We start from the raw sequence: 27,312 nt of genomic DNA, 5'->3' as shown, positions 1-27,312 counted from the left end.
GGTGATCTCTGCAGCGTATACTGTAGATCACAGTGGTCATCAATAGAGTAGTATATCTGGCGGGAATGTGGTACGTAGGTACTGTATATATATATTTATTTTTTCATATGTTGTGTATCTATATATACCTATGCTTATTATACAGTGTTACATCTAATCCATGTGCGATCTTTGTGATGCCGGTCTCTCGCTGGCGCAATTGGGACCCGGTGCGCGGGCGGGGGTTTTCTTCCTTGTGATGATGGTTCAATTTCTGACCATTACCAGGCCCACGGGGAAAACGAGGCGATGATCTACAGTCCCACCACAGGATCCTTCTCCTCGGATGGAAAAAAAGACGAGATGGGTAGCTCTCAGCCAGCCAGCCCTAGGAAGATTTGACTTCGGCGAAACGTTTATTCAAATCACAAAAGCAAACCGGAAAAATGGATAGTAAACGGTGGGAGTCGTGTCGTTCAACGGTCGGCCCAGATCACAGCGCGGCAGCCACCATCCATTTGCCATCCATTATACGGCCATATTCCCATAGGATGATCATCATTCCACCACCACCTACGCCATTTCTCTCTTCTCACGTCTGGTCTGGCGCATCACACCACACACTCGCACTCACACTACTCACACACACACTCTCTCTCTCACACACAAACACAGACGCAGACGCACATACCCGCACACGCACCACCACCACCACCACCACCGTCGTCCACTTTTACGCGCGAAACTCTACTCCAGCACGTCCAATACGATCCAGCACCAGAGCAATCCATCCCGTCATAATACAGCACACAGTCAGTCGTCGTCCTATACCACCACGACCACCTGCCTACTGCCTTTTCGCTGGACCCTGCGGAATCCCTCGACGTCGATCCGAAACCCTCTCCCTCTCTTCGCCATCTTCACCCTTCACCTCGCATCCTTTTCTGACTTCGGATCTCTCCAATTCCGGACAGAAACTGGACTCGTCGTCGCGATCGACCTATTCCAAACCTGCGCGCTTTCTCCAGTCTCGGTTCGAAGAGAAAAAGATCGCGATTGCCATGTCGACAGCTTCGCGCGCACCATCATAACGAACAATGCCCGTCTGGCCTTTCCGGCGACGGCGAGCTCAGACTCTCCAGGATGGCTCGTCTATACCGCCAGCATCGCGCCAACAGACCGGCATTTTGACCCCGGACCCGACAGACAACGCCGGCGCTCCATCCGAACCAAATCCGTTCGATGATCCAACCGCGACGCGTTCGATAAAGATCCCGAGCGGCCGAAAAGCTTCATTCCCCTTCGCGACGCTCCCCGTCGATCCCCTCTCTGCGCCACCACGTCGCGCAACAGAAGCGGCAATCCCGCGATCACGTCAAGACAGCCACGAAGATGTCACAGCGCTACCCAACCCCCAGTCGCTATCGACGAGCCCACATCTGCGCTCTGCCAGTCTCAGCAGACCACAGATCCCGTACAATTTCCATCGTAAATTGAGCTCGAATTCCGGCAGCCAGCAGACTTCGGAACCCGCCTCACGCGCCGTATCGCCTGTGTCCAAGCGCAGCAGCAGACCATATGCTTCTCTCGGTCGCAAGGCATCCGATCGATCGAAGAGGTCGTACGCAGGTGGCGCCATTCGCGAAGAAGATCTTCGAGAGATGAATGCGCCGTTGTCCATACCGCAGCAGAGAGGGGAGAACCCGCTACAAGGCGATGCTCAAAAGCTGAGGACTAAGGACTCTTCTGTTACACTCCCGGCTGAAGGCTCGCTACGTTCTTCAATGACGGGATGGATCGAGCAGCGCGGGTGGGAGGTGAGCAATTTCGCCATCATCAACCCTCGCCCGTCGGTGCGCTCGGCAGGACCGATGGGTTTCGCGCCGAGTAGTCTCCCGGCCGAGCCTCCTTCGGGTGTGCTCTATCGGATTGATTCTATCCGAGCAGAGGGGGGCAAGCAACCCGTACGCGACCTGTCCAAGAAGAAAAAGAAATATCAGGCAGTGGGGAACGAGGCGGACGAACTTGACGCGAGCGATTTGCGCGTCATCATGGAGCGCGATGCAAAGCGTCGAGAACAGCGTCACAAGAACATGGCAGACAAGCTGGATCGCAAACTTCGCGCACAAGCTAGCCAGCAGCAGGAACTGAACGAGGGCCCCGTGCGTCGACAGGATAGCAATTTCACTGCGGAAGAGGTTCGATCACGAATCGAGGAAGAGCGCAATGCGCGGACGATGACGCCGCCGACCGATGTGCACCCTGCGTTGCGGTCTCAGGCATCTTCTCCTTACTTTGGCCCGTCTGGATCTCCCAGTCGAGGTCCCGTCTCGCCGATTAGCGCCTTCGCACCAGATCTTCCAGCGGTGCCGCCACAGGATCTGGGTATCAGCGTGGACCGGGCGACGCCTGCTGAGGACCAACCCAACCCTTTTGTCGACCCCGAGAATGAGGATGCTTTTACGCTGGCTCCTGAACACGCACTGGAAGTACCACGAGGCCCTAGCGTCGCACCGAGCACGGCGAGGACCTCCTACGAGGAGGCAGAGATCGGCACGGTCCAGACCTTGCGCATGTCGCTCACGGCCACTCCTCCTCTGTCGCCCGTGAGATCACGTATCGCAGCGCCCACGGAAACCATCTCCCGACAGACCCTCGCCGGAGCAATCGAGACCACGCGTCCACCTAGCACTCTTCGTCACAGCTCCATCACCACCGACACCCTCCGCGACAGCACTTACACCGCCGAATCTCCCGTGTCGCCCGTATCGCCCACCAAGGAGAAACGAAGCGGGCCATGGGCGGCATTCTTCCGACGAGGCACCACCATCCGCAAACCCTCCGTCGTCAGCAAGGACCTCTCCTCCGAGGCCTCCTTCTCGAATACTTCGCGCGAGTCGATGCGCGCACAATCCATCCCGGCGCATCTCGTTGACCTCCCGCTACCACCGGCGCCACGACCTCCCGCCGCACGTGCTCAATCGGGTCCGCCCGTCCGCACGCAGAGTCGATTCCGTGAGGATTTGCCTGAGCTTCCGATTTCGCCGCCGGCCTCTCGGACCGCTACGCCTGATGTTCTCCTCGCAGCAGCCGCCCGACGAATCGCCCGATCGCCCGACCTCGCTGCCGGGTCCAGCGCAAACGGACGGAAATCTTCCTTGGCTGACATCATGCACGCCGAACGTGAATCCGACACGCAATCCTACAACCAACGGCAGGCCGAATTCGGTTCGAGCTTTGAGGAGCTCGGCGGGGTGGATATCGATGCGGACTATCTCCGGCGCAACAGCCACCGCGTGTCCTCGCTCCTCGCGAGCTCTTCCGCGACCCCTCATCAGGAAATCTCACGTCCCGTCTCACCTCTCTCCGACGACGGCACCGGCGCACCCTCCTCTTCAGCCGCCAACGAACCCATCACCACCTTCGGCAGCGTCCGCCGCAAAGCCACCCTCGTCGCCGGCGACGCCCGCGTCCGATCCCGAGAAGGGCTCCTCTCCGAATACATCTCCTCCGGCGGCAACAGCAGCAGCCATGCCAACTCCCCCCAACAGCAGCAGCAACCCTCCTCCTCGTACGTGATCCATCCCCACGACTCCGCCGCCTACGACTCCGCAGCCATCTCCCCCATCACATCCACCACCGCCACCACCACCGAAAACGGCTCCCCCCACCCCGGCTCCTCCCCCGACGACGACAATGAATCCGAGTTCACCCCCAGCGAGGTCATCGACGCCGAGCTCCGCCACGCCAAAAGCGTCTCCTATGCGCCCCAGGGCCACTCGCGGCAGTTCTCCGCCGGCAGCGCCCGGCTGCTGGACGTCCGCCGCAGCACGGCCGATCCGGACAAAACCGGGGAGACCCCTGTCTCTTCTTCTGCTGGCATGGCGAACTCGGGTTCGAGGCCGTCGACCGGAGCGACCGCCACGGAGAGGAATTCGAGGGTTTGAATTTGACATGTGAAATGAGATCACTGCTGCTACTGCTGCTGCTGCGACACGAATTTTCTCCCTTTTTTTCTCACGTTTTCATTCTCTCTCTGTGTGTGTGGCACACACATAATGAGCCATTCCCCCTTCATCACGTGTTCGCCTCCTCCTCCCCCTTTCTCTCCACCATCATTCCTGCGACGTCTTTAATACTTCCCTATTTCTTTTCATCATTTTCTTTTTCCACATACCCCCTTCCCTTGCGCGCCTCCTTTTTGACGTTCTTCATTCACGCAAAGATTCCCCCCGCCCCCTCCATTCATCATCCTCATCATGCACCCTTTTCGGGCTTCTCCCAATTTTTACGTCGTTTGTCTCCGAGGGAGCAGAGGAATTCTTCTCGGCGATGAGGAACAAAACACGAGACGGATACGGAGAGAGAAAGAGAGGCAGGAAGGGGAAGAAAACAGTTAGAGGTAGAAGGAAAGAAAGAAGAGAAGAGAAGAAAAGATGAGGTTTTTCCCGCAGTTTCATTCATTCAGTCGATCTGCTTTCACGACTTTTCCCTTTTTTCGATGTCGGCTCGAGATGAGGTTTTCCTCTTTTGGGCTGTTTCCTACATATATACCCAACCCGTTTTTCCTTGTCGTTGTAGATAGCACGTCCGTCTATCCGTCTGTCTATCTATAATCTATCGATCGCTTTCTAATCTATCGATCCTCTATGGTCCGGACGTTTTTCCTCGGCTCACAATGCGTGGGCTATGTAATCGGTGTAAATACCTCTCCCTCTCTCTCTCTCACCGTTCGCCGTGACGATGAATTGTAAAACATGTTCATAAGGAACACCATCGGGCACAACAGAAGGAAGAGATGTCCACAGCACACACACACAATCGATTGATTGATGCGGTATCTCCCGCCCAGATCGGAGTGATATTCGTGACGCACAGACCAAGCGTTCGTCCGGAAAGAGAGCTCTGCTCTGCTCTGCTCTGCTCTTCCGCGGCGCCAGGGCTTTTTTCCCGCCCGCCCGCCAATGGGGCAGGCAGCTTCACGGCGTCGACTACTCCTGCGCCCTCGGAATTTCCATCACATACAGACGCCTCTGTCGCGGCGTGATCGCCCATCCACCACGAACGCAGAAAATCGCCGCCGCTCGCAACGCAATGGGGCCCTCGACGACAGAGGGCGGTGGTGGGGTTCCTCCCTGGGTGGAATCCCCGTATCTCCGTTCATTACTGGTACGTCTGTTTGTTTGAAGAGAGAAAAAAGGGAGAAATCGGGAGAGAGAGAGAGCACGCGACATTCGCCAAATACACCACCACCACCACCACCACCACCACCACCAGCTTCACATGATTTGCATCTATCCATCCCATCCCATTCCATCCCGTTCCATTCGCTGCGCACACCTCCAGAAACAACCCGCATGAAGGAAAAAAAGAGAAACTCGCGTTGACCTCCCCTCCCACAGGCAGGCGCCATCGCCGGCACCACCGTCGACACCTCGCTGTTCCCGCTCGACACGATCAAAACCCGGCTGCAGTCCTCGCGCGGCTTCTGGGCCGCGGGGGGGTTCCGGGGCGTCTACAACGGGATCGGGTCCGCGGTCGTGGGGTCCGCGCCGGGGGCAGCGCTCTTCTTCGTCGTGTACGACGGCGTCAAAGCCGCCACCGCGCCGCCGGCCTCAAGTGAAGGAGGCGGGTTCCGCCAGATCGCCGCCCACATGCTGGCGGCCAGCCTCGGCGAAGTCGCGGCCTGCGCGGTCCGCGTGCCCACCGAGGTCGTCAAGCAGCGCGCCCAGGCGAAACAGCACCCCAGCTCGATGGCGGCGCTGGCCCACATCCTGTCCCTGCGGCGGAAAACCCCGGATGGTGGGGGTGGGGGATGGAGGGTCGTCGGGAGGGAGCTGTATCGCGGCTGGGGCATCACGGTCCTGAGGGAGGTACCGTTCACGGTGATTCAGTTCCCGCTGTGGGAGGCGTTGAAGGCTTGGTCGGTCCGCAGGAGGAGGAAGCAAGGGAGAAGAGGAGGAGCAGCAGGAGGCAGGGATGGGGAGGTCTCGGCGTTGGAGAGCGCGGTCTACGGGAGTTTGTCCGGCGCGGTGGCGGCGGCCGCGACGACGCCGTTGGACCTGCTCAAGACGAGGCTCATGCTCTCGCCGACGCGCGTGGGCGTCGTCGCGCTCGCGTCGAGGATCTGGCGTCAGGAGGGCGCGAGGGTGTTTCTGAGCGGGATCGGCCCCAGGGTTACGTGGATCAGCATCGGGGGCGCGGTGTTCCTGGGGAGTTATCAGTGGACGAGCAATCTTCTGGCGGCGGGGAGGGCGGTTTGATATATGAAGCCGAACGGTACGAGGAGGAGAGGATGGGTCGACGGGAAATCATGGAGATCTTTTTTGTCTATGAGAAGGGGAATATCTTTGGGCTGGAGACCGGCTCATGGGACTGGATATGTCCAGTACATCTCCGGAGTCGTTTCTTCGCCGCCCATCCATGGAGCGGGGTTTGTCCCAGCGTACAGCAGGCCAGGCCGTCCTCTCGACTCGAGCCCGAATTTCTGGTCACATGCGCCTCGACAACATTTACAATGAACGCGACTCGTTTCCCAATGCCACGATGGATATGGAACATGTCGAAATGCGTCACATCCGGCGTGCACCTTTCACTTGTAAGCGCATCACAACCTTCTCCTTTCATTTCACCTGGCGACACTGTTCGACCCTAGACGAAAAGAGGAAAGTCTTCGATGGACTCAGAATAGAGATAGAGAGGGCGATCGCCCGGGAAGTTTCTCTTCTGTACCGTACCCATCACCATCACAGTAAAAACGCAGCTATCCTCGTTTAGAGAGAGAGAGAGAGGGAGAGAAAGAAAGGCGGACATCATCACTTCCACAAACACCTACGGGGGGCGGAATTCCGCCCGAGACAGACAACATTCCCGCCGTGAAAAGATCGTCCCCTCGTCAATCTCCTCCCTGCTACGACACGTACGTGTACATCATCATGCCTTCGACTCGTTTTTGGGTTTCGTGCGTTTGTGTCCGGCGGCGACGTGTCTCGCTCTGTCCGATCGATGAAATCTCCCGGATCTCAGACATGCAGGCGAGGAGTGAGTCGGCGATGCGTTGACGCAGAAGGAAGGAGAGAGTAGGGAGGCAGGGAGAGACGCGGGGCGCGAACGGGTCGCAGAACGGCGGGCAGGGATCCGCGTAAACTTGCACATCTCATCACCTAGGGAGTCATGATGACTCTGGTGGTGTTTCGGCCGTCGAGCGAGGGGAGATCAACAAATGCATCAGCAACGACACTGCATCTCATGAGACGCGGTTCCTCCGAGCGGGCGCGCGCGCGGTACTCTGCCCGATAGTGTTTCACTGACATGCCCGAATCCATTACAGATGGGGCGACGGGTGATGCATTCTCGCGCGTCACTGGACAGCGACTAAGAAGTTTGCTGTCATCATCGTATGTACTAAAATTTCCCCTGAGACTCGAACGTAGGCGTTTCTCGAAATGGCGCCCCGATGACGACCTCGCCGAAAATGTGGTATAAAAATGTCAATGTTGTATTGGGGGTCTGCAGTTCTGCCTGTCAGGGTCTCGCAGGACAAGCATGTTCCTCGATACCGTAGCACGTAGTTGCGGAAGACGGCGGCGATGAAGGACGATGACGATGCTGTGGGAAGGTTCCCGCGATGAAACGATCGACAGCGGAGTCTCCCTCACGCGCCACGGGCGGTCCATCAATCAGATCGCGACGCCGCAGGTGCTGGTCGGTGACTGTAACCGCGTTTCTTCTTCTCCTCCTCCTCTTCCTCCTACCCAAAGCCGCTGATGGAGGGAAATCCCCAATTGCACATACGCTGACTTCGATACAAGGCGGCGGGTCGGCGAAACGACGGGACAGTATCACATTCATGACGGAGAAAGAAGAGTGGTGGAGGAATAAGTGCCACGCACGCGACATCGTTCGAGGGACTGACGTAATTCCGTTGTCCCATCAAAAGCCGGCTGGTCCGGGGGAGAATCCTTCCACGCGCTCGTGGCGCTGCCGCTGAAGGGAGAATAATGTTGTTCCTCGGGTTTGCAGGTTTGGGAGGGGAAAGGACAGTCATCACGACAGCGTCTGCAACGTCGGGACCCTGTTCTTATTGCTGTTGTTGTTATGATAATGATATACGTACTTCGGATGTGATTCCCTGGCAGATGGATGACAGGAGGAGGGGAAGTACTGTCAAGAAACGTCCAGCTGTCGGCAATGAGACGCAGTTGTTGTTCACATTCGATCCGTCACGGTTGACGCCCGCTTCCCCGGCGGAAATGGTAGAACGTCATGGACCTCCCCATGTGTACGTCCAGTGCGATATGTATGTACGGCGCAACGATTGGACTGTTGGAAATCTATCGTACAGCTGCAACATGACAGTACGTACATCTGTTCATCACCGGCCCCTCCAGACCCAGGCACCGATCATGCAAGCAAGAAGAGAGGAGAGGCGCCAGCAGGAGGCATCTCCGAGATTGACGCAACGGTGTGAGTCGTCGTTGACGTGCACGGACAGGGAGACTATGGGCGGGAAGAGTAGCGAGACATACGCTTCAGGCTGGATTAACCGCCAGTTGTTGTTGCGTCGTGCAGCAGACATACAGGACAGTTACATGGGTTCCAAAGACATCGGTTCGATAGTGATATGATCCCCATTGGAGACGGTGTCTCGGGAGTCGATTAATCTATTCATTTATAAATAGTTATTATCCCTTGATGATAAGATGTACAGCGCACCGGCAGGGCGTCTATACCGCACAAATCCAACGTGGACTAAACTGGTGTATTGCCGCTTGCTCCCAAACGCAGCTATTGGGAGTATCGATCGATAGAACCAGCATTTCTGGAGAGAGAGGGATCGCCCATCACGAACATTCCCCATAACCACCAACGGAGTAGCGGATGACAATGATGGAGTGAGACATTCATGGGAGAAATGGTCCCCTGCAGTTCACATGTAGCCTTTCGTTCACGTCCCAGGACGAGTTCGTGACGGACCCACATCACATCACATCACTCATCACCAACCCTGACCCTCGACCCTGACCGATCCTGGGCAACGAGCCCTGTACCTCATCAATTTGCGCGCGACCACCAGCCAGGGCTTGCAGGACACATCATGCACAGTAGATTGCGACCGCCTCCCTCCCTCCCTGCCCTCCTCCCCTCAGCGATATCAATTAATCAATCAATCAATGGATCAATTGAGCCCTCCATGCAGTCCGTTCTAGTCGCGCGCAACGACAAACTCGCGCTCCCAGGGCAGGCAGATATACAGTACTATAGTCCATGGCCGAGCATGGAACAATTGGTGGAGAGAGAGAGAGAGAGAGAGAGCGTTCGCTCAGACTGTGTGCGCGTGAGGGCGTCGTTCTCCCCATCAGCCCGACTCGAGCAGACGGTGATCGTTCCCTTTCATTCGGAAGAACGCCGAGTCCTGATCGACGCCATACGTCGCTGGGCAAAACTTGTACAGGTAGGTTGGAACAGGGACATCATGCCTGGTGGCGGCACCACTGCAGCCGGCACTGGGCACGATGAGATGCATCGCGACCCGAGTGGCGGCCATCCACAGACAGAGCGAAAACATATTATGCATGAAGGTAGGTAGGTGGGAAGGAAGGTGCAAGTCAAAAGTCGTGGTCGTCATGATTTATGCAGAAACAACAACCCTAGCAGAACCCTTCGAATTCGTGGTTCGTTCAGGGCGGTGACCAGAAACGCCGTCAGGACCCCATCCCATCCCATCGTGCCATCCCATCCAGTCGAAAGAAAGGAAGAAAAGCCGCTAAATGCGCCCGGCGGGTGGGTGGGTGATCACGGACACCTGTTTCGGGATTAGGCGGTGGGAAAGAGGGAAAAGAGGTGTATGTGTGCGTGTGCCACCGTGTCAGTGTGCGATTGAGATGGCGCACGCACTGGTCTGCGCATGCACTGCACTGCCCTGGTCGTCGTCGTCGTTCGTCCGTCGCTCGTTTCTGACGTCGTTGTGTGTTTTCGCGCGCTGCGGCCGCGCCCTCTCTGCCCCGTCGCTCGCTCGCTGGCTCGCTCGTTTGCGCTCACACATCGCCAGGCGCTTGCCTCTCGTCCCTTTCCTCTCTCTCTCTCTATCTCTGTGATCTCGGGACGAGGGTGCATGGGTTGAAGATGGAGGCCCGTGTCCGAAACGAAAGGAAAGGAAAGTGAGGGACGTGTGTAACAGGATCCCATGTGCGGCCCATGCAGTGCAGACATGCATCATTCCCGCGCGCGCGCCCGAGTTAGATCGCGTCGTCGTTGTCGTCTCTTGCGCTCTCATCTCACCTGCGCGGCCATCTTGCATGACTCGCCGTTCAGATTCTTATTATGCCGGCGGCCATGGTGAGTCTCATCAAATGTTGCCTCGTTGGAGGGATGTTGTGATGGGGCGGCAGCAGCAGCGCCACAGTCGACTCCCACGTACGTACGTACGTCCGTCCGGTCGTCCCGGATGCGACACGCTCCCGTCCCCGGAGCACGCGACGCGATGATGGATGGAACCGTCTATACTATCCTGCACTGCATAGCGCAGGCATGGCAAGTCCGAGCTGAGATGTCGCTTTTCGAGGTAGAGCGGTGAACTACACCCCCAGCCATTGGTCATGAGAGATGCGCGTACCTGGAAAGAAAGCAAAGAAAGAAAGAAAAAAAAAGAAACAATCGTTCATCCAATGCTGTTCGGCTTCGACGTTCGGTAGGTACAGTAGGTAGTAGGTACACAGAAGACGGAGATCGGGATCGCTACAGTAGGCTTTGTCACAGGTTTGCGATGATGGTCACAGGCGCGCCTACAGCTTTTGCAGCTCCTTCTTCATGGATCGCTTGCCATCGTGGCCTCAGCCACGGCTCTAAAATGCCAATCTTCCTTCAGGCGGAGGAGGTCCTTTCTCTCTCCCGCCGAGTCTTCTAAGCACTAGTCTCCGAGACGAACAACCTTGGAAGCTGAGGGCTGGAGGGTAGATTGTGTTCTCACCGCATGCGTGTTGTCCATGTACTGTCACTTGGAGATCGACGTCCAATTTTTGCAGGGACAAAAGGACTGTTCGAAAACAGAGAATGGTTTCACTCATCACATACACAGTAGGCGTCCCAGGAGCAAGCGACAACATGGCTCGCTCTGGAGTCTTCCAGCCAGCTTGGTTCTGTCTTGATTTCCTTTGGGAGGGGGACCAGACCAAAACCAAGGCTGGACGATGGCGGGAATGATCGGGCGAGTCGGGTTTCGCGCGCGGAAGATGATTGGTCACTAGCCAGGCTGTGTGATGATTTCTGGCCATGCACTGGGAAGCGCCAAGGCCCCCAGTAGCGGCTTTCCTCGATTGATTATAGTGTGAATACCTGTGGGATATAATCGTTTCTCGCGTGCGTCCCGTGACGATGGCGACGCTGGGTTATGGGTGGCACACACCACCACCACCACCGTGATGAGACATTCCCCGAGCGGCCCTCGTTTTCGCCCAATCATCGCCAACTCTGCCACCGTGCTGCCTGCGGGTATTCGCCTCTCCCGCCCCCCCCTCTCTCGCTTCGATGTCTCTCTCTCTCCCTCTCTCTCTCCCCTTCCCTCATTCCCTTCATTCCGCTCTGCTATACTTTTTCGCCTGCTACTTCTGCCCACTTGAACACGCACCTTTTTGGCCTGCATATTTCCAGTTCCCTCCACCTCGCCACTAGTCTTGACTAGGGTAGCATATTCCTACTAGTGGCATCTTTCCTCTCCTTCACAGACACACACACACACATACCCACACCCACATCCAACACTTTGTATCGTGCATACACAGCAACATCAACAAAGCCGCCCATCTCTCTCTCTACTGTACCCTCGCTCCCCACCCACACCTCTTCTTCATCACATCTCTCTCTCTCTCACACACATACACACTTCGACTCGACTTCTCCCTCCCCAACATATACACACCCACATATCCCTCTCCTCTGCGCCCGCTGCTGTCCTCTCACCGTTCACGATTCATCGTTCACAACATCCGCTATTACTACTCAACAGCACTACTACTACCACCACCTCCTCCTCTCACTCTCATCTGGTCTGCCGGTTTCAGACAATCGACGACTTTTACTCACCTCCATTGTCGAAGATTCTCTCGCATTGTTATGCTTCTGTAATCTACTCACGACCCGCGACCGATCTTCCTCTCAATACCGCGCAGTATACAGCCTCGCCACTTCCAAACCAGAGTTCATCCTCAGTATACACCACGCTTCAAAATGGCTGCATACCACTACCCGGTATCTCAATACGCTCCTCCTGCGACGTCGCATAACTCGCACGGCCACCACACCCGGAGTCGCCGGGGACCGCGAGTCTCATCGCAGAACGCGCAAAGACAATTCAAGGCGCAGCGGAGTCCCAAGGAGGTCTTGGAGGTACCGACGTATACAGACTACCAGCGCGTCCTCGAGGCTGCCAAAGGCTTCGAGTTTGACGATGACGAAGTCTTCTGCCCGTTCAACCTCTTGACCGAGGACGATGTATGTATCCCAAAGAATCACAAGCTTGTGACCATCGGGTCTACGCGTGAGCCCGCTTTGCTGACATTGCACTCGCAGCTTCATTCCATACACTCGGCATCTTCATCGGAAAAAGGCTCCCTCTCATCGGGCTCCCCGGACGGATCCCCGGTCCAGCAGCAAGCTCAACCGACGCCGTCTCTTCTATTACCTTCGGTCCCTCACTCCTACAGCCTCGCGGGTTTTCAGCACGCCCAGCAAATGAAGCTCCACCAACCGTTGGCTCAGCGCACTCGCAACGCCATCCCAATCGTCGACCCTTCGACCCGCTCGGTCGCGAGCCCTCCCATGTCCGTCTCGCCTGCCCGGCAGATGCAGCAACACCACCACCACCAGTATGCGCAACGCCGCTGGTAGATGGTCGATGACCCGCCATGCTGCATCCCAAAACGCCATCCTCTATGTCCTCGGGTGACATTTGGGCGAGACGGACACCCCCAGCGTCGTACTGCGCCACCCACCCCTCGCATACGACTCCTTTGACTCCTCTGCCCAAACCTTTCGCACTTCTTCTTTTGTTTTCTGTATAAAGATACCCCATGCGACGAAACTACGACCCTTGAACTTCTTTCAATCGGAAAAACTCCCCCTTCGAGGGATGGAAAACGGCCTCTCTCTTCATTTTCGAAAAGAAACCCCTCACCAAACTCGATCCAAGCGAACTTTCCAATTTATACCCCGGGGACATCATCAACAGCGAATTTACGACACGGCGTTTCGATCACCAACCCCTTCAAACCAGCATGCATCATCATTGAATCATCCATCATCATTGTTTCGCGTCAATTACTTGCTCGCTTCTGTCCGAACTCATAAAAACTATTACCCTTACATCATCAATTACTTTTTACAACAACAACGGCGCGGCATGAAACGTTTGTTTTTTCTTCGGGCTTTTTTTCTCCCTCTTTTCTTATGAAAAGGGGATTATTCCGGCGGTGCACAGCAGCAGCGATGATACACACACACCACAACAAAAACTGTTTTTCCGGCCGACGGTGGGGCGCGCGAACTTTTGGGTCACTGTTCTTGTTTTTCCCGGCGTCTTTTTTTGGTGGGTGGTGGTGCGTGAGGGAAAGGAAAAGAAAGATGATGTTCCGGCCTTGTCGTCTCCATCGCTCTCCCGTCGTCGTCCTTGCTCTCTTGGGAACCTCGTTTTGGGGGTGCCCATGCCCTCTCCTCGGAGGGCACGCGGGTTTCTGCTGTGCTTTTTGCTTTGCGCGTTTTCCCTTCGCTGCTGTGCTTTGCTACGCTTTGCTTTGCTACGATACGATTTTTTGTCTACGGCGGATTTTTTTCCCGACTCGGGTCGGGTCCAGGGGCGCTGGTGAAGGAAAACTCGGAGCGCGATTGATTGATTGGCATCTTTTCGGGACGGCGAGGAATCGGTCGGTGTGTGTGGGATAGGATAGGATAGGATAGGATAGGATATGTTTTCGGGGCAGATTTCTCAACTTGCTCTTTCTTCTCTCTCTACTCTCTCTCTCTCTCTCTCTCTCTCTCTCGTGTTTCTCTCTTTCTCATGTTTCTCTCTTTCTCGGGTTGATGGAGAGGGAATCTGGAATCTGGAATATGGAAATGGCACCTTTTTTTCCCTACTTCGAGTTTTGTCTTCTGGTTTTCTTCACTTTCTCCTGTGGGTGAATCGGTCTTCCCAGTGGGTGACTCGGTTTCTCCGGTGGTGCTTATTGTAACATATATATACACATGTACATATCACCGGATGGTTAACGCCGTGGGGTTCATGATAGTAACACGTCGACGAGGGAGAGAACGGGAATATGTATACATATATATGTGCCTTCCTCTCTCTCTCTCTCTCTCTCGATCATATTGGTGGTAACGATCTGTCGCGTCTCATAGAGTGATCGTCGCCGTCCTGTTCTTACTTCACGCAGGTGTGTGTCCAGTCTGCGACATCCCCCCTGAAACTGGAACGTTGACTACATGCCTAGCTGGACACCCATGGCGATTCTACTCCCCAGCGCTCATGATTCTCATCGTCGGAAATCCTCCTGCCGCGATAGAGTATCCCCATATCCACGAGGATTAGCGAAATGTGGTCATCTGTCCATCTCTCCGGTATTATTTGACAAGCCCAAGCAAGCCCAATGGACGGGGGCATATCTAGGGTTCGGCGCACATCCGACGAAGGAAGTATAGGGTTATGCCACGACTCGGCCGGCGCGCATAGACCACTTGCCTCCAACGTCAAACGACGTGAACGTTTCGTCAACATGACGTACTTCATGACGAGCTTCATCACCTCGTCGAAACAACACGAGAAAATCGGATTTTCGTCTGTTCGACCGCACGGAATCGTCCAGCTGCTGCTCGGTTCTCATAGTCAAAGTAGTAGTAGTAGTGGTAGTGCTGTAGCCGGAGTGGTTTTGCACGAGCCGAATGGCGTAGTCATCATCAATCCACTCATAGACATCATCATCATCATCATCATCATCGATCGATCAATCAATCAATCAATCGATCAATCACCTCGGCTGCCATTGGATCCTCATCATCAATAATAGAAAGAGCTCTCTCATACAGCTCCCCTGCATCATTTCCTCTTCCTCCCTCCCAACAATCCATCCATCCATCCATCTCAACGACAACAACATCCAACAAAGCCTTCAACCTCCATTCCCTCCTCCCAAATCTTCAACGCTCTCCCAACAACAACACAAACCACCACCACCACCACAAACATGTCTGCCGCCCGCACCATGAGCCTCTTCCGCGGCGTCGCCATGCCCTCGTCCGCCCGCGCCGTCCGCACCTTCCACTCCTGCAAGGCCCTCTCCGTCGGCAAGGAGAGCGAAGTCCGTGAGTAGTTTTCCGTCCTCATCTCTCCTCTCCCACCCTCGATGGGCACGCCTGTCGATCCTCTCGCATGAGAACAATGGGGTTCCCGTGTCCGAAAACCACCAAGCCGGCCCTGCTCGATCCCGGGACCACATCCACATCCCGATGCCCAGCCAGTCAGTCAGTCGGTCTGATGCGCGATGGACAAGGACGGCTCCATTGGAAAGAAGAGAAAAGAAAGGATACAGATCCACACCCGCATCCACAGCAAACATAGATGCGTCCGATTGAAGAGCACTCCACTGACCATCTTTTCTTCGGCAAATCTACAGACAACGAGAACCGCGCCGAGGAGGCCGAGGCCGCCAAGCAGCAGCAGCTGAAGGCGCAGAAGGAGGGCAAGGGCGAGTGGAAAGACACGCTGGCCTCGGACAGCGAGAGCATCGTACGTGACCGTTCCTTTTCCTTTTCCTTTTCCTACCCATCCAGTCATCCTCAGCATCAGACGAAAGAGTCCTCCCTCTCGTCGGTTGCGTGAGAGGGAGATGTCAGATGGGAGATGGGGGAGAGGAACGTCCCCGACCGGATTCGCTGACGCGGTCCCGCATCACAGGTCAAAGCCGACCGCGGCGAAGTCAAGGCCGACAAGTCCACCATCGAGGCCCTGCAGAAGGAATCCGCCAAAGCCGCCCAACAGGAGCGCAAGTAGAGGGGGACATTCCTTTCCTCTCCTCTCCTCTCCTCCACGGTCCGGTCCGGTCTCGCGATTGAGACTTGTATGATCCGACTCGGGCATGTGAGAGATAATAAACAAAAGCGGTACGATGTCTTTTTTCTGCACCTTTGATATGGAGCATGGGTTCCAGCGGGAGGATGCGGTCCGATGACGGAGGACGACGGGTCGAAAAGCACGGTGGTCGTTCACCTGGCGGGTTATGTACACCACTGGCTACCTCCAGGAGGCAACATCACGGGCTTTTGAGCCCCCCTTTCCACCCGGAAGGGGAGGAGGCCAGTTCCCCCCGACGGCTCGTGTCGTCCATGTATTATATATATCCATCGGGGCGCCGACGATCCTCCAGTTCAATTGAGGACTAGGGGGATGGAATGTAGCATAGGGAGGAAAGCAAAGCAGAGCCAAAAAGCGATAACATTGAAGAAAAAACTTCTCGTTCCGTTGTTGGAAATGTGGTCGAAAATGTATTGTTTAGGGGAGGGTGTGCCTGATCGATCCCAAGGACTGACTTCCTTCCTCCCCATTCGAAGATGAAAACCAAAATCAAACCAAATTGACGACGAAGACAAGAAAGCCTTCCACGCCGGCGGAAAAACAATCAATAAAGCAATGAAGGTTTTCTAAACGGGGAGAAAAAAAAAGAGGCGGAAAGAAAACCATGCCAACAGAGGACTCCGCGCCGCTGCCCTCCAGAGATTCACAATCTTCCCTCGCCCCGGTCGTGACCCGTTCCCGCCATCCATCCCCCAACACCGCACTTGCCCGTCCCGCCGTCCCCTTGCTCTCCACGATCACCGTCTCCCCAACCCCCAACCCCCAACCCGCTCCAAGCCAACAGCAGCAGCAGCAGCACCACCACCACCAGCAGCGTCATCATCCCAACTCGGCGAAGACCGAATGCAGGTCCGCGTTTCGCGCCAGGCTCTTCGCCTTGGCCTCGAGTTCGGCGGCCAGGCGCTCGAGGTAGAAGCCGGCGACGGCGGGGGGCAGCTCGTCGAAGGCGCGGGCGATCTTGGTCAGGTCCTGGCGGCCGCGCGCGTAGGCGGCCAGGTCCCGGTTGCCGTAGACGTCCTTGCCCGCGGCGTAGGCGCTGCTGGGCAGGTTGCGGAAGAAGACGTTGAGGGCGATGCTCGGGGGCGGTGGGGAGGTTGCTGGTGGTGAGGGCGAGGTGGAGGAGGGCAGATGCGAGGAGGTGTGGCTCCACATCGGTGGCAGGAACAGGATGTCGCCGGGCTCGAGGCGCGCCTCGTGCGGGTGGGTGCCGCGGAGGCCCGGGTGCGCGGACGCGGACGGGTCCAGGTCGGAGGAGGAGGCGCCCGGGGCGAAGTCCAGCAGGGAGACGTCCGAGGGCGGGAAGAGCAGGAGGCGCTTCCGCCCGCGCACCTGGCAGTACAGGTTCGCCATGACGTCGTAGTGCAGCCACATGCGGACGCCGCCGCCGGAGATGCGCAGCGGCGAGCTGTGCGCCGGCCGGCCCTCCGGGTCGACGACGTGGGCGAGGGGCGCCGGGAGCGTGAAGTCCGGGGAGAGGGTGGGGAAGTCGTCGGCGAACCGGGTGGGCTTTTCCAGAGGGTGCGAGTGCGAGAGGGCGCGGAGGTAGACCTTCTCGCCGTTGTCCGCCGCGTCGAGGAAGGTCGACCACGGCTGGGTGGCGTACTCGAAGTTCTTGCGGGCGAAGGACATGTTCTCGTCGGCGGCGACGTGGACGGACACCGTGCGCTCGGGTCCGACGGCTTCCTTGAGGTAGGGCGTGGTCCATTTGGTGGTGCAGGGCCCGAGGTCGCATTTCCTGAAGATGACGGGACGGCCGGCTTCGACGTATTGTGCGAAGTTGATGCCGTCGGACATGGGCATCTCCTGCACTCGGACGGGATCCGGTAAGGGGTTTGATAGACCTGGAGCAATGGCGGACGTAGCACCGTGGGTGGATGGTGCCGCGAAGCCGGTGGTCGAGATTGCAGCCTTGCTCGCGTTGGATGAGGACGGGACATCGCCAAACACGGCGATCTGATCTGCAGTCGGTTGTCCGGCCTCGGTGATGTGGAGCATCCGCCACTCCATCTGGAACAAGGACCCCGGCAGGGCGTCGTTCAGCATGCAGCTTCGATTCCAAGTGGTGCCGAAGGAGAAACATGTCGCACCACCCCCGAGCACAATCAATCCCCCATCGACGTCGAGGACGGAGAATCCGATGAAAAGCGGTCGGGGTCCATGGATCGGCTGTGGCCGTAGCGATTTCATATTGAGGATCTCGTCCTGTCGGGTGAGCATACGCGAGCCGGTGACTCCGCCGATCATCAAGATCCCGCGGTTGGACCAGACCAATTGAGCGCCGAACCGACCCAGCAAAAATGCATCGCCCTTGAGAAAGGCAGTCGCACGAGCAGTGACATTCCGGCATGTGAGAGTCATGTCCCCTTCGAGGCTCCAATACCAAAAGTCATTCAGCACACGACCGGCGCTGGTCATCCCACCGACTAGGACGCCGGAGACGCCCTCACGACTGTCGGTGATCATACAGGCGCCGAAACGGGCCGGTGGGACCTCACCGGTCACGCGAATTTGCTGCCAGCCAGTCTCTCCGGTCCAGATCAGCCACTCGTCCAGCACATGGCCCTCACTCGTCTTCCCGCCGAATAGGAGAAGCGTATGGGCCGGCCTCGGTTGAGTCGGGAGAACCAGAGGCACAGCGCAATGCCGATATCGACCCGAGGGGAGGTTCTGCACCCTTTTCCATTTCCCATCCAGTCGAAGCCAGCATTCCGCGCTGGCTTTATCGGGAGAGGTTCGACCGCCGGTGAGGACCACATTCGAGGTGCTTCCGAGACTTGTGATGGCGTGGCACATGAGTCCGTTGCGGAGCGGCGGGCCTTCGATTGCAGGAGTGTTCTCCAAACGTGTGTAAGTGTTGCAGCTACCCAGACGCTCCTGCGTGCCGAGTCCACCATGTAGACCAACAATATCGACTTGATCGTCTACGGTGGTGGGGTTCAAGACTGCTGCGAAGCGGCGGAAATTATGTGGTTCGAGGAGCTCGTGGGTCTGCAGAGTGTCTTCCGGGCCGAAATGGTATTGTGGCGATTCAGCTCCGTTGGTCGTACTTGATATGATCGACGCACGACGACCGGATCCAGCGAACAAGGATGTACGGTTCCCCCGGGTGGCTTTGTGCGTGTAGTCCTTGCCAGGCTCCTTTTCAGCCACGAGTAAGAAGTAGTGTGAGCCGAACAGTGCGAATTCTTCCCATTCGTCGAATGGTTCGACTTTGTCTAATGCACGCCTCTGCTCAGCGCTGAGGAATGTCGGATCGGACCATAATTCCCATAGACTACGAATGTCGATGCCGCTGTCTGGAAATCCAGCGATTGCGAATCGGGCTTTCATCTGCTCCATGGAGCCGACCGCTCTCAACGGTGTCCGTAGCTTATCAAAGTGGGCAAGCATTGTCTGCGCGAAGGGATGATCTGCACCGTCCGGGAGATGTTGTTCGAGTAAGACAAACCTGACATCATTGTAGGTAGCTGCGAAGCGGAAGACGCCTTGTGAATCCTCGCGTTCCATGTAGGCTGTGGATACTTCCGAGACGAAGATGATCGCCGCGTCCTCGGTTGAAAGCTGAAGATGATCTTGAAGAACTTTCTGAAGGGGTCCCACATCAATCAAATCACACCCGATGGCAACATATGGAACGCTTGAGGCGAGGAGGCCTTGTTCTGCACCGGTCCTCGTGAATTTGGGAAGCAACTCGCGGAGTTGTTCCGTTTTTTCTATGATGGACATCTTGTTCTGCATCAATGCCGGGTGGTCGACATCGACAAAGGTTGTGTCATGGCAAAGCTCGGATTGACGACCGAGAAAGAGCCATGGGAGAGGATCGCTGGAATTCAAGGACGAGTCAGCATACTCTATCGTTGAGAAGCGTGCCGATCCATGACCAGACGAGAATTTACATACTAGCCACATCCCAAATTCACCACGATTTTCCGTTTGGTCGTCCTCTCGGTGAGGAAGCGGGCTACTGCGTGCTCAATGGCTTTCATACGTAGCCAATAGCCACGATTGATCAGAGGCGAGCGCCTCTTGAATTTCGACACAAAATAGCGAAAGAACTCCGGCTGGTCTGCGTAGTAAAGCTTCTCGACCGATCTCTTCGAAACGATGCTGCTCTTGTTAGTGTCCATGACGAGACCGTCCCTGTTTTGTTTGGCGTGGTCCACCTTCGGCACCGGTGGAGGAGCATCACCTGGGACACCCGGGATGCGTGGCCTCGATGCCGGCATTGTGGCACGCCTCACGACGGATGCCTGTGGAGTGGATGATGCGTCGAACATCTTATCCGACAGGCGAACCTTTTGGTTCGATCGATTGTTGTCGGACACGATCCGCCGTTTGTCGATGGTCGGCGTTGTAGGGACGAGAGGGGCAGGGGAGCCTGACGGCGACGGACTGTCTACCGGCGATACAAGCCGGATGGTATCGCCAGCGTGCTTGACATGTGGCGATGGCGTCTCGAGAGCCTTGGCGGCGATGTCTCCGTTCTGATCGGACATGGTTGATCGTGGCAAGATGCCCGCTGGGGCCGAGACTATTTTCGGGCGGGAATGTGTTACACAACAGGAGAGCTATAGCCGGGCAGCCCGTTCAGGCTGATGTGATGTCGTTGCTGCTATTATTGATGGCGATGATGATGTGGATTCCTGTCTTGTTGTGGGTAAATGCGCTGATGACGGTCTTCGCATCAGACGCTTTCTCTCCGATCCGAGGAGGATCTGTCAATGTCGATTCGCAGTATCGGAACTGCTTAGACAGTCCATGTAGATCCTGAAGCGACAGCCAGATAGATGATCGTATGTCGTGAATGGCTCGACGGATGAGTTGATGGACGACGGGTGATTGATCGCGGACTTCGTGTGTGTATATATGTATATTTATATCATATATATCGTATATGGTCGTCGTCAGTGGGTGGGTTCCGATCGTGTTCCGATTCATGAGAAAGCGGGTGTGTCAGTGTCAAGGCATGATACGATCGATCCTGCGCAGCAACGAATTCTTCCCGGCGACCACGAGCGATATACCAGCGAATGGTGATCTCCCTCTGCCTATCTCAAGAAGACGAAATAAGTTTTTTTTTCTCCCGTCTCACGAATAAGGTAGATGAGGTGCATATGTGCGAAATGGATGCGCCGGACCGCCGCCTCCCTGCGATCCTCGCCGGCGCACCTGCATGCGACTAAGATGTTCGGAATCGATTACCCTTCTATCCCGGGAACCCTCCTGATCACATCCGCGTGTCTGTCTTCGCGACGGATGTGAGAAGACGACGGAGAGACATGCCAGTCGATGTTAATCTAGACACTACGGACTGTATGTTGGACGGGGAGGTTTCCCACATGTTGTCACAATTTCCTGTGCAGCATTCTCTCTTGCGCCGTGTCTGATCCACCATCGTCAATGATGAAATGTAGATATATCGCGGGGTTGTAGTACATCACCATGCAGCAAAAACCGCCCGAGATGGATATTATTCGTCAGAGCACGAGATATATACGGCAGCGGACAGTCCAACGTCTCTCCCACCATCGTCTACGTCTTCTCCTGGGCGAATCAGCCCCCAGAGTTGATGCAGAGACCCAGTTCTAAGGAGCAGAAAAACATGGTCTCTTTGGACTATGATGATTCTGTCGTCGTCTGATGTTCGCCAATAAACCTTCCCACCGATCTTCTCACAAGCAAGTTGATGATGATGATGATGGAGATGAAGGAGGGTAATAAGAAATGGCGGGGCACGTACGGAGCCGGAAAGAATCCCGCGCGCGAGAGTTTGGGCTGGTTGAAGGGCACGCGATCCCACAAGGTTTCCTTCGTCCTGTCTATCCCCGTCCGTCACGACCACCTGGGCATATATATCGGTGACCTTTCAGCATATCAATCAAGGCTTGATGGTCTGTCTATATTATTAGAGGTTATTGTCCATCATCGTCGTTACAGAATCTGCAGGTGAATGTCCTCAGTATGTAGGAGAAGACTCTCCAGGATCGAGCCTATCTCGCTTGGGAGAAACATCGACCACGTGATGGAGTCCTTTTCCCTCAGGCTTGTCCCTCGTCCGCCAGAGAGACAGAGACAGAGAGAGAGAAAGTAGGGAAAGTGCCTCAGCCTGTACTGTACTGTTGTTGTACTGTCGCTGTGTGTTGGTGATCGTCTTCTCTTCTCCCACAGGCAGCGCACGCCGTAAACCAGGAACAATTGTGTTGTATACCGCCGCCCCGTCCTCACCTTCAGGTCACGAGCTCAGCATGGTCGTTGTTTGATTTGTATATACGATATACTCAGTAGTATTCCCCATGGGATACGTCTCTTTCATGTACTGTACATGCATATACATTTCTATTGGGAATCAAGCTTTTCGTGAAGCTGCCTAGACATCTACTGTATATCTCGTGATTACGTCGTCGGCCGGCACAGGCTTCGTTCTCTCCAGCTCAGGACCTCAGTCCATCCTCGCAGTCCTGTGCATAGATAGCTAGCTAGCTAGCCGCCTGCAGCACTCTTTTTGCTTGGTTGGAGACCAACACCACTATCAACTACTACACCGACGCTTCACGATCGCACACGTCCTTCACATCATCGCAAGCTATTCCATTTCGCGCGACCCGTTCGATCTACTTTTCGCAGGCTCGACCAACCCCGATCTCGAGTATCGCTTCGAACGAAAGTCCGCACCAATCGTCACAGTTTCGACGAGGACTGCGTGCGCTAAACCTGACGTGCGCAAGGGAAGGAGGAACGGCGTAATCGAAAGAGGAGCAGGACGGCGAGGAGGAGGAATGCTTGGTGGTTGTGGCACATCATCGGACTCGCGATAGCATCGCGCTTCGCTCACCAACAATCCTCGGAAAACCATGGCGGGCCTCAATTATGTCACATTCAACCAGGACCACAGTCTCCTCGCGGTTGGTATGCTGCCCGCGATCGCGTTGCGCCTCTCCGGGAGAAGACGTCGTGTTCACTTGGCTAACATCCGAGTTGGAAAACAGCGACGACACGGGGTCTGCGTGTCTACAGCACCGACCCTTTCGAACTCACCAACCACTCCTCCGACGATGACATCTCCCTCGCGGAGCAACTCTTCTCGACATCGCTCGTCGCCATGATCCTCACCCCGCGACTGTTGCGCATTGTAAACACAAAGGTACAAGAAGTTCATGACTGACACCGCTGACGAACCGCAACTGATCTCTCCAAGCGCGCCCAGAGACACTCGACCATCTGCGAATTGACCTTCCATGGCATGGTCGTGGCTGTCAAGATGAATCGGAAAAGATTGGTGGTTATGCTAGAGGAAGTCGCATTCATCTATGACATTAGCAACATGAAAATGCTTCACCAACAGACGTTACCGCTCAACCCGGCTGGCATCGGTGCCATTTCACCAAATTCAGAGAACAATTATCTCGCCATCCCACATTATCAAAAGACGACTCGAAGTGGATACGCGCAACCTGCTCATGTCCCCAAATCAGCCACGAATAAGGAACCCATCAGTGGAGACATCCTCCTCTACGATCTGAATAAGATGGAAGAGGTCACCGTCATCCAAGCGCATCAGGCTCCCATTTCCTTCATCACCCTCAACAACGACGGCACTCTGATGGCAACATCTTCCGAAAAGGGCACCATAATCCGCGTCTTCTCCATCCCCGACGGTCGGAAACTCTACCAATTCCGCCGCGGGAGCATGCCCGCACGCATCTACAGTATGAGTTTCAACGCGACCTCCACCCTCCTCTGCGTCTCCTCCGCCACGGAGACCGTCCACATCTTCAAACTCGCACCCCCCGCCGGCGCCGCCAACACCAACGATCCCACCTCCCGCTCCCGTCCCCTCTCGCCGACCTCTCCGCGCAAGTCATCCTTCTTCTCCGACCGCAGCAGCAGCCCGCCCCCCTCCGGCAGTCTCTCCCCACCCACCTACGACAGCAACAACAACCCGGACAACGACAACGACCACCCCTCCACCTCCTCCAGCAGCAACAACAACAACAACAACAACAACAACAACATGCCCGCCCAACCCCGCGCCCAGGGCCTCATGTCCCTCATGCGACGCACCTCCGCCAACATGACCACCACCCTCGTCGGCCGCGCCGCCGGCTACCTGCCGGCCTCCGTGACGGAGATCTGGGAGCCGCAGCGGGATTTCGCCTGGGTGCGGGTGCCGCGGGCGTCGACGGCGGCGGCAGGCGGGGCCCCGGCGAGGTGTGTGGTCGCCATGGCGCACCACGTGCCGCACGTGATGGTGGCGACGAGCGAGGGGGAGTTCCTGGTGTACAGCGTGGACCTGGAGAAGGGCGGGGAGGGCGTGCTCGTGAAGCGGTTCGAGTGAGTTTCGCCCCCCTTTTCTTTTCTTTCTCTCCGTTCACGGATGGATCTGCTGACTAAGTTTTTTTTCTTCTCCTAGTGAACTGCAAAGTTTGAAATACCGCAAGGGGCCCGAGGAGAAATGAGGCCCAAAACAAAACGACACAGGACCTCCTCCTCCTCGCCGTCCATTCGCTCCGAGCGGCACTTTTGAGGGTCCGAAAATTCTGCCTTTCCGGCAGAACGCCGTCGCGAGTCTTTCTCCCTCCCTCTTTTTCGAGGATTCCTGGTTGGGTTGCTGGGGGGAAAACCACCGTGGAAATCGCTGCCTCGATGAGAAACACGGCCGTGGAATGAAACATGATCTTAACGAATGGGATGAAAATTACACAACTGGAAAAAAAACAATTCGAGATTTCTCTTTCTTTCTTTCTTTCTTTCTTTCTTTCTTGCTTGCTTTCTTGCTGACCGACTTCTTGATCTTGATCTTGATACTTTTTCTCCCCGTGGTCTCGCGTCGGGCGCAGAGGAAGCAAGCGTGAAGACCTCCCAACATTTCTTCTCCAAAAAAGGAAAAATCGTGAAAAGGAAAAGGCAAGGGCCGACCCCCTATTCGCGTGGACGGGAATCGGCCCCATCTTGTTGTCTTCAACTCGAACATTCCATTCCACAGTAAGCCTATCGACCACTCCCCCCCCCCACTCCCGGACACCTTGCAAAAACACTACGCTCAGGAGATTCTCCCTTCGCACGAGAACACAGCCCCCCTCCATCCCCCGGAGCCCATCGAAAGCACTGTCACCGACTCACGACCGAGAGAAACGGTGCAGGAAATGCAGGCGCGGGAAGCCCCAAAACATCGTAAGAAAAATGCGGAAAACCGTGAAACAAAAAAAAACACTTCGCCTCCGTTGCCTTTCGATCACCGCCAGGGATAAAAAAACAAAGCCCCGCTGCCCCCTTTCCCCCTCCAAGAACGCGATTCCGGCACGCTTCACATCCTCAACCAGCTTCTCAATTGAATCCCCCCCCCCCAAACCCATCTAGTAACTCCGTCCGAACATGACCCACTTCACCGCCTTCTCCCCACACTTCGGGTTGACACAGAGCTGGCCCTCCTTCCACGCCGGCGGCTGTTCCGCGGGGATGCAGAGGCTCTTGGCGCCCATGGACGGGGCGCGGGCGTCGACGGTCTGGCCCTCGGCGTGGCCCGTGGAGTCCGCCTTGATCTGGTCCTCGCAGGGCCCGCCGAGGCAGTGGGGCACGAGGAGGACGTTCTTGTCGTTGAGCGTCGGCACGAAGTCCTTCCACTCCGTGACGGTCCGGCGGTGCGCGGCGTACTCGGCGTCGGCGCGCGCGAACATCTCCTTTTGGATGGTTTCCAGCAGCGCGGGCACGCCGGTGGAGAGCTCCGACAGCGGCAGGCTGCCCTTGCCCGGCTTGCCGTCGATGTCCCGGCGTGCGGTGGCCACGACGCCGTTGGCCGAGTCCTTGGGGCCGAATTCCAGCCGCAGCGGGATGCCCTTGAGCTCCCACTCGGCCCATTTGAAGGCCGGGGTGTAGCCTTCTCGGAGGTCGGCTTCGACGCGGACGCCGGCGGTGACGAGGGTGGAGCGGATCTTCTCAATGTCGGCGTAGAGCTGCGTGCGCTCCTGTTCGGTGGTTTTGGCGTTGATGCCGGCGGGGACGATGACGACCTGGATCTCGGCGACGCGGGGAGGGATCACGAGGCCTTTGTCGTCGCCGTGGATCAGGATCATGACTCCGATGGAGCGGGTGGTGAATCCCCAGCTGTTCTGCCAGACGTGGAGTTTGTCCCGTTTGCCTCCGGCTTCGATTTGTTGGTTGGGATCCTCGACGGTGATGTCGAACATCTTGGCGAAATGCTGTCCGAGGCAGTGAGAGGTGGCGGCCTGGATACCACGGCCGACGGCGGGGATGAAGCCCTCGATGGTGGTTGTGTAGTGTGCGCCGGGGAACTGCTCGTTCTTTGTCTTGACTCCCTTCACAACAGGAACCGCGAGGAGTTCCTCGTAGATGGCGGCGTAGTAGTCGAGGATCTGCAATACCTCCTTACCAGCCTCCTCTTCGGTCAAGTGTGCCGTGTGACCCTCCTGCCATAGGAACTCTCGCGTCCGCAGGAACGGGACGGCATGTTTGAACTCCCATCGCACCACGTTGTTCCACTGATTCAACTTGAGCGGGAGATCGCGATGCGAGCGAATCTTCTTGCTGTAGAAGCTGTACATGGCCGTCTCACTGGTCGGGCGAACGGCGAGACGCTTTTCCAACTTCGACTTGCCGCCCTCGGTCACCCATGCGACTTCAGCAGCGAACCCTTCGATGTGGTCCTTTTCTCGCTGCAAGTTGGCCTCTGAGATGAACAGGGGGAAGTAGCAGTTCTTCACACCCATGGCGCGGATCTTGTCGTTGAAGTATTCGGTGATGAACTCCCATATCCGGTATGACGCTGGCTGATAGATATAGCAACCTGGGATGTCGGTAAAGTCGATCATGTCACCCTTGAGGATCACTTGCTGGTACCATTCCGACAGGTCGCCGGATTTGGGCTCCGTGATGGATTTGGTGTCGCCGCTGTCGCCTGCCTTTTTCGCAGCACCGCCGCCTTGTTGCGGCTTCGATTTGGCGGCGACCTTCTTTTCTTTTGCTTCCTTTTGCTGCTTCTTAGGTTTCTCCGTGGGCGCAGCTGAAGGAGCGGTGGGTGCGTCAGAGGGAGCAGCGGTGGTGGTGGGAGCCGACTCAGCGGCGACCACGGTATCCGATTTGTCGGTGGTGTCCATGGTCGCCGAGGCAAGAGCCTCAGAGATATTTTCGATGCGATCCATGGTGTGCTCTGCGAGAAGATGTGATTGTTGGGTTGCACTGGAGTTTGTGCTGTAGAA

General features: G+C 56.4%; 12 protein-coding genes across 12 annotated transcripts; 8 read left to right on the top strand and 4 right to left on the bottom strand.

Annotated features, from left to right (window-relative positions):
- Positions 1–1,076: 1,076 nt before the first annotated feature.
- Positions 1,077–3,926, top strand: K489DRAFT_321656 (uncharacterized protein; the record flags this gene model as incomplete). The annotated part of the gene is made up of 2 exons (XM_033601561.1): positions 1,077–2,251; positions 2,321–3,926. 2 exons carry the CDS (start codon positions 1,077–1,079, stop codon positions 3,924–3,926), a joined length of 2,781 nt encoding a protein of 926 aa, XP_033458806.1.
- Positions 3,927–4,959: 1,033 nt separating this feature from the next.
- K489DRAFT_255971 (uncharacterized protein) lies at positions 4,960–5,593 on the bottom strand. Its single transcript, XM_033600004.1, has one exon. It carries the CDS (start codon positions 5,390–5,392, stop codon positions 4,997–4,999), a length of 396 nt encoding a protein of 131 aa, XP_033458805.1. The 5' UTR covers positions 5,393–5,593; the 3' UTR covers positions 4,960–4,996.
- On the top strand, positions 5,174–6,298 carry K489DRAFT_381761 (mitochondrial carrier). Its single transcript, XM_033605203.1, has one exon. It carries the CDS (start codon positions 5,634–5,636, stop codon positions 6,240–6,242), a length of 609 nt encoding a protein of 202 aa, XP_033458804.1. The 5' UTR covers positions 5,174–5,633; the 3' UTR covers positions 6,243–6,298.
- Positions 6,299–8,959: 2,661 nt separating this feature from the next.
- Positions 8,960–9,708, top strand: K489DRAFT_255967 (uncharacterized protein). Its single transcript, XM_033600003.1, has one exon. The coding sequence runs from the start codon at positions 9,077–9,079 to the stop codon at positions 9,566–9,568; it is 492 nt and encodes a 163-aa protein (XP_033458803.1). The 5' UTR covers positions 8,960–9,076; the 3' UTR covers positions 9,569–9,708.
- Positions 9,709–12,204: 2,496 nt separating this feature from the next.
- On the top strand, positions 12,205–12,864 carry K489DRAFT_321249 (uncharacterized protein; the record flags this gene model as incomplete). Its single annotated transcript, XM_033601529.1, has 2 exons — positions 12,205–12,468; positions 12,547–12,864. 2 exons carry the CDS (start codon positions 12,205–12,207, stop codon positions 12,862–12,864), a joined length of 582 nt encoding a protein of 193 aa, XP_033458802.1.
- Positions 12,865–13,143: 279 nt separating this feature from the next.
- Positions 13,144–14,008, top strand: K489DRAFT_255922 (uncharacterized protein). The gene has a single exon (XM_033600001.1). It carries the CDS (start codon positions 13,423–13,425, stop codon positions 13,912–13,914), a length of 492 nt encoding a protein of 163 aa, XP_033458801.1. The 5' UTR covers positions 13,144–13,422; the 3' UTR covers positions 13,915–14,008.
- Positions 13,780–14,278, top strand: K489DRAFT_255960 (uncharacterized protein). The gene has a single exon (XM_033600002.1). The coding sequence runs from the start codon at positions 13,938–13,940 to the stop codon at positions 14,199–14,201; it is 264 nt and encodes an 87-aa protein (XP_033458800.1). The 5' UTR covers positions 13,780–13,937; the 3' UTR covers positions 14,202–14,278.
- An 807-nt stretch (positions 14,279–15,085) lies between these two features.
- K489DRAFT_381755 (uncharacterized protein) lies at positions 15,086–16,474 on the top strand. The gene is made up of 3 exons (XM_033605202.1): positions 15,086–15,330; positions 15,642–15,754; positions 15,923–16,474. Exons 1-3 carry the CDS (start codon positions 15,213–15,215, stop codon positions 16,016–16,018), a joined length of 327 nt encoding a protein of 108 aa, XP_033458799.1. The 5' UTR covers positions 15,086–15,212; the 3' UTR covers positions 16,019–16,474.
- A 444-nt stretch (positions 16,475–16,918) lies between these two features.
- K489DRAFT_411184 (LCM-domain-containing protein) lies at positions 16,919–20,595 on the bottom strand (the record flags this gene model as incomplete). The annotated part of the gene is made up of 2 exons (XM_033607783.1): positions 16,919–19,922; positions 20,000–20,595. 2 exons carry the CDS (start codon positions 20,593–20,595, stop codon positions 16,919–16,921), a joined length of 3,600 nt encoding a protein of 1,199 aa, XP_033458798.1.
- Positions 20,596–22,950: 2,355 nt separating this feature from the next.
- Positions 22,951–24,434, top strand: K489DRAFT_321985 (WD40 repeat-like protein; the record flags this gene model as incomplete). Its single annotated transcript, XM_033601583.1, has 3 exons — positions 22,951–23,005; positions 23,086–23,240; positions 23,295–24,434. 3 exons carry the CDS (start codon positions 22,951–22,953, stop codon positions 24,432–24,434), a joined length of 1,350 nt encoding a protein of 449 aa, XP_033458797.1.
- A 155-nt stretch (positions 24,435–24,589) lies between these two features.
- K489DRAFT_381751 (uncharacterized protein) lies at positions 24,590–25,306 on the bottom strand. The gene has a single exon (XM_033605201.1). The coding sequence runs from the start codon at positions 24,963–24,965 to the stop codon at positions 24,795–24,797; it is 171 nt and encodes a 56-aa protein (XP_033458796.1). The 5' UTR covers positions 24,966–25,306; the 3' UTR covers positions 24,590–24,794.
- A 1-nt stretch (position 25,307) lies between these two features.
- K489DRAFT_381750 (prolyl-tRNA synthetase) lies at positions 25,308–27,264 on the bottom strand. Its single transcript, XM_033605200.1, has one exon. The coding sequence runs from the start codon at positions 27,253–27,255 to the stop codon at positions 25,453–25,455; it is 1,803 nt and encodes a 600-aa protein (XP_033458795.1). The 5' UTR covers positions 27,256–27,264; the 3' UTR covers positions 25,308–25,452.
- Between the last annotated feature and the right edge of the window lie 48 nt (positions 27,265–27,312).

Source organism: Dissoconium aciculare (assembly GCF_010015565.1).
Source record: "Dissoconium aciculare CBS 342.82 unplaced genomic scaffold K489scaffold_8, whole genome shotgun sequence".
NCBI classification, from domain to species: Eukaryota; Fungi; Ascomycota; class Dothideomycetes; order Mycosphaerellales; family Dissoconiaceae; genus Dissoconium; species Dissoconium aciculare.
This window is presented reverse-complemented; position numbering and strand designations above follow the sequence as displayed.